This window comes from Camarhynchus parvulus, unplaced genomic scaffold (genome assembly GCF_901933205.1).
Source record: "Camarhynchus parvulus unplaced genomic scaffold, STF_HiC, whole genome shotgun sequence".
NCBI classification, from domain to species: domain Eukaryota; kingdom Metazoa; phylum Chordata; class Aves; order Passeriformes; family Thraupidae; genus Camarhynchus; species Camarhynchus parvulus.
In genome coordinates, this window is record NW_022148655.1 from 19,668 (window position 1) to 32,054 (window position 12,387).

At 51.1% G+C, this 12,387-nt stretch overlaps 1 protein-coding gene across 1 annotated transcript in view; it reads right to left on the reverse strand.

Moving 5' to 3' along the window:
* ILVBL (ilvB acetolactate synthase like) overlaps positions 1-12,387 on the reverse strand; it is a 31,597-nt gene that overhangs the window by 16,435 nt on the left and 2,775 nt on the right. The window contains exons 3-8 of the mRNA XM_030970740.1: positions 8,014-8,215; positions 6,156-6,283; positions 5,247-5,347; positions 4,662-4,699; positions 3,842-3,953; positions 1,172-1,265 (exon numbers count right to left, since the gene is read on the reverse strand). Of these exons, the coding sequence (XP_030826600.1) occupies positions 1,172-1,265; positions 3,842-3,953; positions 4,662-4,699; positions 5,247-5,347; positions 6,156-6,283; positions 8,014-8,215 (675 nt within the window). The remainder of the gene's footprint in view (positions 1-1,171; positions 1,266-3,841; positions 3,954-4,661; positions 4,700-5,246; positions 5,348-6,155; positions 6,284-8,013; positions 8,216-12,387) is intronic.

Consider the following 12,387-nt stretch of genomic DNA (forward strand, 5'->3'; position numbering starts at 1 on the left):
CCCCCAAATTTCAGCGTTTTTTTCCCCACTTTTGGTGGTTTTTTCCCCATTTGGGGATTTTTGGGGTTTTTTGGGGGTTTTGGGGGGTTTTTGGGGTTTTTTGGGGGTTTTTGGCTCTCACCTGCTGCGGGGTTCTGCCCCTTTTGGGGTTTCCCCCATTTTTGGTGCTTTTTTCCCCCAAATTTCAGTGGCTTTTTCCCCCAATTTTTGGTGGGTTTTCCCCCATTTGGGTTTTTATTCCCCATTTTGGGATTTTTTGGGGTTTTTTTGGGGTTTTAGTTTCTCACCTCTTTTGGGGTTTCACCCCAAATTTTACAGGTTTTCCTCCCGATTTTTGGGGTTTTTCCCCCCAAATTTCAGCGTTTTTTCCCCAGTTTTGCTGGTTTTCCCCCATTTTGGTTTTTTCCTCCATTTTGGGATTTTTGGGTTTTTTTGGGGGTTGTTTTGGGGTTTTTAGGCTCTCACCTCTTTTGAGGTTTCACCCCAAATTTTACAGGTTTTTCCCCTCTTTTTTTTTTTTTCCCCAAATTTCAGCGTTTTTCCCCAATTTTCGGTCTTTTTCCCCTATTTTGGTTTTTTCCCCATTTTGGGATTTTTTGGGGTTTTTTTTGGGTTTTTTTTTGGGTTTTTTAGGCTCTCACCTCTTTTGGGGTTTCAACCCAAATTTTACAGCTTTTCCGCCCATTTTTTTGGTTTTTTCCCCAAATTTCACTGTTTTTTCCCAATTTTTGGTGGTTTTTTTTTCCCCCATTTGGGGATTTTTTTGGGGTTTTTTGGGGGTTTTTTGGCTCTCACCTGCTGCGGGGTTCTGCCCCTTTTGGGGTTTTCCCCCCATTTTTGGTGCTTTTTTTCCCCCAAATTTCACTGTTTTTTCCCCACTTTTTGGTGTTTTTTTTCCCCCATTTGGGGATTTTTTGGGGGGGTTTTTTTGGATTTTTTGGGTTTTTTTGGGTTTTTTTGGGGGGGATTTTTGGCTCTCACCTGCTGCGGGGTTCTGCCCCTTTTGGGGTTTTCCCCCATTTTGGTGCTTTTTTCCCTCAAATTTCAGCGTTTTTTCCCCAGTTTTTCGTGGTTTTTTTTTCCCCCATTTGGGGATTTTTGGGGGGGTTTTTTTGGATTTTTTTGGGGGGTTTTTTTAGGGTTTTTTTTGGGTTTTTTTTTTGGCTCTCACCTGCTGCGGGGTGGCCCTGGGGATGCTATTTTCAGGGTGGTGTTTTGGGCTCCCAGGCCCCGCAAAGAGATCGGCCAGGTAATTCCGCAGGTACCTATCGGGGATTGGGGGATTTTGGGGAGGTTTTATAGGTTGGGGGTTTGGGGGTTTTTGTGGCGTTTTGGGGTTTTTTGTTTAGTTTTTGAGGGTTTAATGGGGGTTTTTTGTGGGGGTTTTATGGGGTTTTGGGGGAATATTGGGTTTTTTGGGGGGTTTTATAGGATTTGGGGTTTGGGGGTTTTTGGGGGGGTTTGGGGTGGTTTTGGGGTGGTTTTTGGATATTTTTGGGGCTGGTTTGGGGTGGTTTTGGGGTGGGTTTTGGGGGGATTTGGGGTTATTTTGGGTTTTTGGATTTTTGGCTTATTTTTGGGGGTTTTGGGGGTATTTTGGGGTGGTTTTTGAGGGAGATTTGGGGTGGTTTTGGGGGTATTTTGGGGGATTTTGAGGGGTTTCTTTTGGGATTTTTGGCTTTTTTGGGGGGTTTTGGGGTATTTTGGGGTGGTTTTTGGGGGGATTTGGGGTGGTTTTGGGGGATTTGAGGTATTTTGGGATTTTTTTGGCTTATTTTGGGGGTTTTTGGGGGTATTTTGGGGTGGTTTTGGGGGTTTTTTGGGGCTGGTTTTGGGGTGGTTTTGGGGTGGTTTTGGGGGGATTTGAGGTATTTTTGGGGTTTTTTGGGATTTTTGGCTTATTTTGGGGGGTTTTTGGGGTATTTTGGGGTGGGTTTTGAGGGGGATTTGGGGTGGTTTTTGGGGTATTTTTGGGGTTTTTGGGGTGGTTTTAGGGTTATTTTTGGGGCTGTTTTGGGGCGGTTTCTGGGGTTATTTTGGGATATTTTTGGGGTGTTTTCAGTGTGGTTTTGGGACATTTCTGGGATGATTTTTGGGGTATTTTTGGGGCTGTTTTGGGGTGGCTTGGGGAAAGTTTTGGGGTATTTTTCAGGTTGTTGTTGGGGTTATTTTGGGGTTGTTTTAGGGGTATTTTGGGGGGAATTTTTGGGGTATTTCTGGTGTTTTTTTACGGTGATTTTGGGGTGAGTTTTGGGGTTATTTTGGTTTTTTTAGGGTGGTTTGGGGGTATTTTGGGGTTATTTTTGGGTATTTTTGGGGCATTTTTGGGGTGGTTTCTGGGATTATTTTGGGATATTTTTGGGGTGGTTTTAGGGTGGTTTTGGGGCAGTTCTTAGGGTGGGTTTTGAGGGGATTTGGGGTTATTTTGGGGGTATATTTTGGGGGGTTTTTGGGTTTTTTTGTTTAGTTTTTGAGGGTTTAATGGGGTTTTTTTGTGAAGGTTTTATGGAATTTTGGGGGAATATTGGGATTTTGGGGGGGTTTATAGGATTTGGGGTTTTGGGGAGAGTTTTGGGGTTTTTGTGGGGTTTGGGGTGGTTTGGGGTGGTTTTTGGGATATTTTTGGGGTGTTTTCAGGGTGGTTTTGGGGCATTTCTTGGATGATTTTTGGGGTATTTTTGGGGCTGTTTTGGGGGGGTTGGGGGCAGTTTTGGGGTATTTTTCAGGTTGGTGTTTTGGGGGTATTTTGGGGGTAATTTTTGGGGTATTTTTGGAGTTATTTTGGGGTTTTTTTAAGGTAGTTTGGGGGTATTTTGGGGTGGTTTTTGGGGTTATTTTGGGATTTTTGGGGTTATTTTGGGGTGGTTTTTGGGGGGTTTTGGGGTTATTTTGGGGGGATTTGGGGTTATTTTTGGGGTGGTTTTGGGGGGATTTTGGGGTTGTTTTGGGGCAGTTTTGGGGTTATTTTGGGGTTATTTTGGGGTTATTTTTGGGGTATTTTTGGGGTGGTTTTTGGGGTATTTATGGGGTTATTTTGGAATTTCTTTTGGGTTATTTTGGGGTTGTTTTGGGGTGATTTTGGGATGGTTTTTGGGGTTATTTTGGAGTATTTATGGGGTTATTTTGGGATTTCTTTTGGGTTGTTTTGGGGTGGTTTTGGGGGGAGATTTAGGGTGATTTTGGGGTTGTTTTGGGGTGGTTTTTGGGGTATTTTTGGGTGTTTTTTGGGGTTATTTTGGGATTTCTTTTGGGTTGTTTTGGGGTGATTTTGGGGTTGTTTTTGGGGTTGTTTTTGGGGTGGTTTTGGGGGTATTTACGGGGTTATTTTGGGATTTCTTTTGGGTTGTTTTGGGGTGGTTTTTGGGGGGAGATTTGGGGATGTTTTGGGGTGATTTTTGGGGTATTTTTGGGGTGGTTTTGGGGCGGTTTGTGGGGTATTTTTGGGGGTATTTTGGGGTGGTTTTGGGGTTGTCTTGGGGCAGTTTTTGGGGTATTTTTGGGGTGATTTTGGGGTGGTTTTGGGGGTTATTTTGGGGTGGTTTTGGAGTTGTCTTGGGGGTTTTTGGGGTGGTTTTTGGGGTTGTTTTGGGGTGATTTTGGGGTTTTTTTTGGGTATTTTTGGGGTGATTTTGGGGTGATTTTTGGGGGTTGTTTTGGGGTGATTTTGGGGTGGTTTTTGGGGTTATTTTGGGGTGGTTATGGAGTTGTCTTGGGGTGGTTTTCAGGGTATTTTTGGGGTGATTTTGGGGTTGTTTTGGGGCAGTTATTGGGGTGATTTTGGGGTGATTTTGGGGTATTTTTGGGGTGTTTTTGGGGTGTTTTTTTGGGGTTATTTTCTCACCACTGGACGAGTTTCCCCCGCAGCCCCCGCGGGGTTTTGGAGCCCCCGAGCTCCTTCTGCACCACGTGGAAGGGGTAGAGGACATCGATGGGCAGCTCCACGAACACGGGCCCTGGGGGCACCCCAAAAATACCCCACATCCATCAGGGGCACCCCAACACCCCTCCAGGGGCCTTGGGAAACAAATTCCACACCAGGACCCCCCAAAAAACCCTAAAAAAACAACAAAAAAAACCCCCCAAAACCCCCACCCTAAAAGAAACCAAATAACCGCCCAAAAAACCCCAAAAAACCCCAAAAAACCCCAAAAAACCCCCAAATCCTGGGGATGATTTTGGGACCCCAATCCCAGGAAATCTTGGAATTCCAACCCTCGGGAATTTTGGGAGTTTTGGGGAATTTTGGGATTCCAGCCCATGGGAATTTTGGGATTCCAACCCAAGGAAATGTTGGGAATTTTGGGATTCCAACCCATGGGAATTTTGGGGAATTTGGGGATTCCAACCCAAGGAAATTTTGGGAATTTTGGGATCCCAACCAATGGGAATTTTGGGATTCCAACCCAAGGAAATTTTGGGAATTTTGGGGAATTTTGGGATTCCAACCCATGGGAATTTTGGGAACTTTGGGATTCCAACCCATGGGAATTTTGGGATTCCAACCCAAGGAAATGTTGGGAATTTTGGGACTCCAACCCAAGGAAATTTTGGGAATTTGGGGATTCCAACCCATGGGAATTTTGCGATTCCAACCCAAGGAAATTCGGGGAATTTTGTGGAATTTTGGGAATTTTTGGGAACGTCGGGAACGCTCTCCTCACCGGGCGTGCCCTCCATGGCGGTGGCGATGGCGCAGGGTGGGGACGGGAATTCCCAATTCTGGGATCCATTTTGGGATTCTTCCCATCCCAACCCCCAATTTTAGGGAATTTTGTGGAATTTTGTGGAATTTTGGGAATTCTGGTCTCTCCTCACCGGGCGTGCCCTCCATGGCGGTGGGGCGGGGGGGGGGGGGGGGGGGGGGGGGGGGGGGGGTGGGATTGGTTGGGAACGCGGGGACGATATTTGGGGATCAGGGCGCCGCACGGAGAGCGGGATTTGCAAAGGGATTTGGGAACAGCGGCACCTGCTGGATGTCCTGGAGAGCCCCGCGGCCCTGGAGTCCCAGAGTTTGGGAATTCGGGAATTATTTGGGAATTATTTGGGAATTCGGGGATTCGGGGATTTGGGAATTTGGGGATTTGGGAATTCGGGAATGGCAAAGGGGATTTGGGAACAGAGGAACCTGCGGGATGTCCTGGAGAGCCCCGCGGCCCTGGAATCCCAGATTTTGGGAATTCGGGAATTATTTGGGAATTATTTGGGGATTCAGGAATTCGGGGATTTGGGAATTCAGGGATTCGGGGAATTTGGGAATTTGGGAATTCAGGGATTTGGGAATTTCGGAATGGCAAAGGGGATTTGGGAACAGTGGAACCTGCGGGATGTCCTGGAGAGCCCCGCGGCCCTGGAATCCCAGAGTTTGGGAATTTGGGAATCTGGGAATTTGGGAATTATTTGGGAATTCGGGAATCCAGGAATTTGGGAATTCAGGAATTCAGGGATTTGGGAATTTGGGAATGGCACTGGGAATTCAGGAATTTGGGAATGGCACTGGGAATTTGGGAATTCAGGAATTCAGGAATTCGGGAATGGCATCGAAAATTTGGGAATTTGGGAATTCAGGAATTCGGGAATGCGGGAATGGCACCGGGAATTCCAAAATGGCACCAGGAATTTGGGAATGCGGCATCGGGAATTCGGGAATTCAGGAATTTGGGAATTCGGGAATGGCACCGGGAATTTGGGAATTCAGGAATTCGGGAATGGCACCGGGGACTCGGGAATTCGGGAATGGCACCGGAAATTCGGGAATTTGGGAATTCAGGAATTTGGGAATGGCATTGGCAATTTGGGAATTTGGGAATGGCAGCGGCAATTTGGGAATTCGGGAACTCGGGAATGGCACCGGGAATTCGGGAATTCGGGAATGGCACCGGGAATTCAGGAACTCGGGAATTCGGGAATGGCACTGGGAATTTGGGAATTCGGGAATTTGGGAATTCAGGAATGGCAGCGGGAATTGGGGAATTCGGGAACTCGGGAATGGCACCGGGAATTCAGGAATTCGGGAATGGCATCGGGAATTTGGGAATGGCATTGGCAATTTGGGAATTCGGGAATGGCAGCGGGAATTCGGGAATTCGGGAACTCGGGAATGGCACCGGGAATTCGGGAACTGGCGAGGAGCAGGGCCGTTTCTGGGCCGTTCCCACCTTCTGCAGGGAGGCGGCGGCGCCGCCCAGCAGCAGCAGCGGGGACTCGGCCATCTGCGCGTTCTTGACGGCCGTCACCGCGTTGGTGACACCGGGACCCGCCGTCACCGCGGCCACGCCGATGCGGCCTGAGGGGACAGCGCGGTGGCACCAGCGGGGCACAAAGCGGGCAACAAGGTGGCACCATGGTGGCAACAAGGTGGCTCCATGGTGGCACCAAGGTAGCACCAATATGGCTCCAATATGGCCTCAAGACGGCACCATGATTGTGCCAAGATGACGTCATGGTGGCACCAAGATGGCTCCATGGTGGCACCAATATGACTCCATGGTGGCACCAAGATGACATCAAGATGGCGCCAATATGGCCTCAAGATGGCACAAAGATTGCGCCAAGGTGACATCATGGTGGCACCATGGTGGTATCAAGGTGGCACCATGATAGCTCCATGGTGGCACCGCAGTGGCACCAAGATGGTTTCAAGGTGGCATCATGGTGGCACCAATATGACTCCATGGTGGCACCAAGATGACATAAAGATGGCGCCAATATGGCCTCAAGATGGCACAAAGATTGCACCAAGGTGACATCATGGTGGCACCAAGATGGCTCCATGGTGGCACCAAGGTGGCCTCAAGATGGCACCAGTATGGCCTCAAGATGGTGCCAAGGTGATGCCAAAGTGACACCAAGATGGCGCCAAGGTGACATCATGGTTGCACCAAGGTGGCTCCAAGGTGGCACCAAGATGACATCATGGTGGCACCAAGGTGGTATCAAGGTGGCACCAAGATGGCTCCATGGTGGCACCGCAGTGGCACCAAGATGGCTCCAATATGGCCTCAAGATGGCACAAAGATTGCGCCAAGGTGACATCATGGTGGCACCAAGATGGCTCCATGGTGGCACCAATATGACTCCATGGTGACACCAAGATGACATCAAGATGGCGCCAATATGGCCTCAAGGCGGCACAAAGATTGCGCCAAGGTGACATCATGGTGGCACCAAGATGGCTCCATGGTGGCACCAAGATGGCTCCATGGTGGCACCAAGGACAGATTTGATCCAGGAGGGAACAAATGGGGACAAATCCCACCTTTCCAAGTCCTTGAACCCTCTGAGGTCACCCAGGACCCACCAATGTGGGACACCCCAAAACCCGCTGGAGATGTCGGTCATGGGGCCACCTTCAGCTCTTGGGGACAAATGGGGACAAAATGGGGACAAATGCCACCTTGGACATCCCAAAGTCCTTGAAGCCTCTCAGGTGACCTGGGATGACATCCCAAAGTCTTGGAACCCTCTCAGGTCACCCAGGACCCACCAACGTGGGACACCCCAGAACCCTCTGGAGATGTCGGCCATGGGGCCACCTCCATCCCTTGGGGACAAATGGGGACAAAATGGGGACAAAATGGGGACAAATGCCACCTTGGACATCCCAAAGTCTTGGAACCCTCTCAGGTCACCCAGGACCCACCAATGTGAGACACCCCAGAACCCTCTGGAGATGTCGGCCATGGGGCCACCTCCATCCCTTGGGGACAAATGGGACAAATGCCACCCTGGACATCCCAAAGTCCTTGAAGCCTCTCAGGTGACCTGGGACCCCACCAATGTGGGACACCCCAAAACCCTCAGGAGATGTCGGCCATGGGGCCACCTCCATCCCTCGGGGACAAATGGGGACAAATCCCACCCTGGACATCCCAAACTCTTGGAACCCTCTGAGGTCACCCAGGACCCACCAATGTGGGACACCCCAGAACCCTCAGGAGATGTCGGCCATGGGGCCACCTCCATCCCTCGGGGACAAATGGGGACAATTGGGGACAACCGGGGCCCGGCGCTGACCCGAGACGCGCGAGACGGCGTCGGCGGCGAAGACGGCGGTGGCCTCGTGGCGCGTGTCCACCACGCGGATGCCGATCTTCTCGCAGGCCACCAGCACGGGCGAGATGTGTCCCCCGGGCAGCGTGAAGAGGAAGCGCACGCCGTGCGCCCGCAGCACCTCGGCCACCAGCTCGCCGCCGTGACGGGGACTCGCCGTGTCCACCTGGGGACACCGAGGGGACACCGAGGGGACAGCTGAGCTCAGTGTGCTCCGTGCCACCATTGTCCACCTGGGGACACCGCGGGGACACCGAGGGGACACGGGGACACCATGGGGACAGCTGAGCTCAGTGTGCTCTGTGCCACCGGTGACAGCTGAACTCTATGTTCTCCATGCCACCGGTGTCCACCTGGGGACGCCGAGGGGACATGAGGGACAGCTGAGCTCAATGTTCTCCATGCCACCGGTGTCCACCTGGGGACACCACGAGGGGACACCGAAGGGACACCAAGGGGACAACTGAGCTCAATGTTCTCCATGCCAGCAGTGTCCACCTGGGGACACCACGGGGACACCGAGGGGACACCAAGGGGACAGCTGAGCTCAGGGCGCTCCGTGCCACCAGTGTCCACCTGAGGGGGGACACCCGAAGGGGACAGCTGAACTCAATGTTCTCCATGCCACCGGTGTCCACCTGGGGACACCGAGGGGACACCGAGGGGACACCGTGGGGACAACATGGGGACAGCTGAGCTCAGTGTGCTCCGTGCCACCAGTATCCACCTGGGGACACCGAGGGGACACCAAAGGGACACCAAGGGGACAGCTGAGCTCAGGGTGCTCCGTGCCACCAGTGTCCACCTGGGGACACCGCAGGGACACCATGGGGACAGCTGAGCTCAGTGTGCTCCATGCCACCAGTGTCCACCTGGGGACGCCGAGGGGACAGCTGAGCTCAGTGTGCTCCCAGTCCCCAGTGTCCCCAATGTCCCCAAGGTGTCCTCAGTGTCCCCTCAGATCCCAATGTCCCCTCAATGTCCCCAGTGTCCCCAATGTCCCCCACTCCCAAATGTCCCCAATGTCCCCAACATGCTCAATGTCCCCAATGTCCCCAACGTCCCCCCAATGTCCCCAATGTCCCCCAGCTCCCAATGTCCCAAATGTCCCCAACACACCCAATGTCCCCCATTCCCCAATGTCCCCAGTGTCCCCACAATGTCCCCAATGTCCCAAATGTCCCCCCAATGTCCCAATGTCCCCCATTCCCAAATGTCCCCAATGTCCCAAACACACCCAATGTCCCCCATTCCCCAGTGTCCCCACAATGTCCCCAACATCTCCAACCTCCCCCCAGCCCCTGGTGTCCCCAGTGTCCCCAGTGTCCCCCCAGTGTCCCCAATGTCCCCACATGTCCCCAGTGTCCCCTGGAGACCTGTGGGGCGTACAAGAGGAGACCCTGGGGCCACCACCAGCAGGACCAGGGCCACCAAGGCCACCAGGGCCACCAGGACGGTCACCAAATCCATGGCAGGAGCTGCAAAACAACGGGGCCACCTCTGTCCCAGTCCACAGTGTCACCACGTGTACCAAGGTGTATGGTACCTGCGCCCATGTCCCCAATGTCCCCACCACTGTCCCACAATGTCCCCAGGTGTCCCAACCGGCTCTCCCAAAGGTCCCCAGTGGTCCACACCGCTGCCAATGTCCCCATTCCCCTGTCCCCCAGTGCACCTGTGCCCATGTCCCCAGTGTCCCAAATGTCCCCACATACTCAATGTCCCCAAGGGGTCACCAGAGTCATGGTGCCCCAGCTCAATGTCCCAAATGTCCCCACACACCCAATGCCCCCAGTCCCCAATGTCCCCAGTGTCCCCAATGTCCCATGTCCCAATGTCCCCCATTCCCAAATGTCCCAAGTGTCACCAAACAGCCAATGTGACCCCAGTGCCAAACAACCCAATGTCCCCAGTGCCCACAATGTCCCCACAATGTCCCAACATTCCCCTCCCCAGCCCCTGGTCCCCCAGTGTCCCAAGGGGTCACCATGAGGTCAGTGGTGACACCGGTGCCACCTGTCCCCGTGTCTTCCGTGCCACCGGTGCCACCTGGCCACCACCAGCGGACCGTCCCCCAATGCCCCTGGGCCACTGGGGCCGAACCCCGCAGCTGCAAAGAACCACCTGGGGCCACCGTGGGAACTCTGGGGGGTCAGTGGGAACTGCTTGGGGCCCATGAATGCCTGAGGACATCAGGAACCCATGGGGACATCAGGAACCCACTGGGGACACGGTGAATGGCCCGTGTACTCTGTGACCAACAGGGCCACCTGTGCACATTCACTTCGGGGACACCAGTGTCAGCATGGGGACACCATGAGACCCGTGGTGACACCAGGAATGGCCTGAGGATCCTCTGTGCCACGAATGCCACCTGTGGCACATGTCCCTGTCCCGTGTCTCTTGTGTCACCAGGAATGGCCTGGGGTCAGTAGTGAACCACCCACCTGTCCCGTGTGTTCCGTGCCACGGGGCCACCTGTGCACAGTCCTCGGGCACCTCAGCCCCAAGCCCCTGGGTACACCTGAATGGCCGACAGGACACCTAGGAACGGAAAACCCTTGGGGGACATCTGGGGACATCAGGGACGGCTTGGGGACACCAGGAATGGCCTGAGGACATCAGGAACTCCTTGGGGACATCAGGAACCCACTGGGGACACCAGGAATGGCCTGAGGACACCAGGAACCGAACGGGGCCACCAGAACTACTTGGGGACACCAGGAACGGCCTGGGGACACCAGGAACCCCTGGGGACACCAGGAATGGCCTGAGGACATCAGGAATGGCTTGGGGACATCAGGGACGGCTTGGGGACACCAGGAATGGCCTGAGGACACCAGGAACCCAACGGGGACACCAGGGAACGACTTGGGGACACCAGGAATGGCTTGGGGACACCAGGAACCCATGGGGACACCAGGAATGGCTTGGGGACACCAGGGACAGCTTGGGGACACCAGGAACCCCTGGGGACACCAGGAATGGCCTGAGGACATCAGGAATGGCTTGGGGACACCAGGGACAGCTTGGGGACACCAGGAACCACCCAGGGCCACTGTGGGAACCTTGGGGACACCAGGGACAGCTTGGGACACCATGGGACACCTTGGGGACACCAGGGATGACCAGGAATTAACGGAACACCATTTCATGAATTAGATTGGATTAATTAAACTCCGGGTTAATTGAAGCCAGATTAATTAATTAGATTGGATTAATCAAACTCTGGATTAATTGTACCCATCCTAATTAATTCGATTGGATTAATTAAACTCTGCATTAACTGAAGCCAGTTTAATTAGTTCGATTGGATTAATTAAACTCTGGGATAACTGAGCCCCATTTAATTAATTACACTGGATTAATTAAACTCTAGATTAATTGTACCCATCCTAATTAATTAGATTGGATTAATTAAACTCTGGATTAATCAGACCCATCCTAATTAATTAGATTGGATTAATTAAACTCTGGATTGATTGAACCCCGTTTAATTAATTACACTGGTTAATTAAACTCTAGATTAATTGTACCCACCCAATAATTAGATTGGATTATAAACTCTGGATAACCCATCTAAAATAGTTGGATTAATTAAACTCTGGATTGATTGAAGCCAGTTTAAATGGATTGGATTCAAATTCTGCATGAATGGGACCCAGCTTAACTAATTCAATTGGATTAATTAAACTCTCCATTAATTGAAGCCAGTTTAATTAATTAGACTGAATTCATTAAACTTTGGGATAATTGAGCCCCATTTAATTAAATACACTGGATTAATTAAACTCTGGATTAATTAAACTCTGGATTAATTGTACCCATCCCAATTAGATTGGTATTACACTTCGGGATTAACTGAAGCCAGATTAATTAGATTGGATTAATTAAACTCTGGATTAATTGTACCCATCCTAATTAATTAGATTGGATTAATTAAACTCTGGATTGATTGAACCCCATTTAATTAATTACATTGGATTAATTAAACTCTAGATTAATTGTACCCATCCCAATTAATTAGATTGGATTAATTAAACTCTGGATTAATCAGACCCATCCTAATTAATTAGATTGGATTAATTAAACTCTGGATTGATTGAACCCCGTTTAATTAATTACACTGGATTAATTAAACTCTAGATTAATTGTACCCATCCCAATTAATTAGATTGGATTAATTAAACTCTGGATTAATTGAACCCTGTTTAATTAATTAGACTGGGTTAATTAAGCTCTGGGTTAATTGGACCCGGTTTAACCAGTCCCGGTTTATCCGGATTCCTCCACCCGCCCACCTTCATTTGCATAATCAGAGGCTCATTTGCATAATCA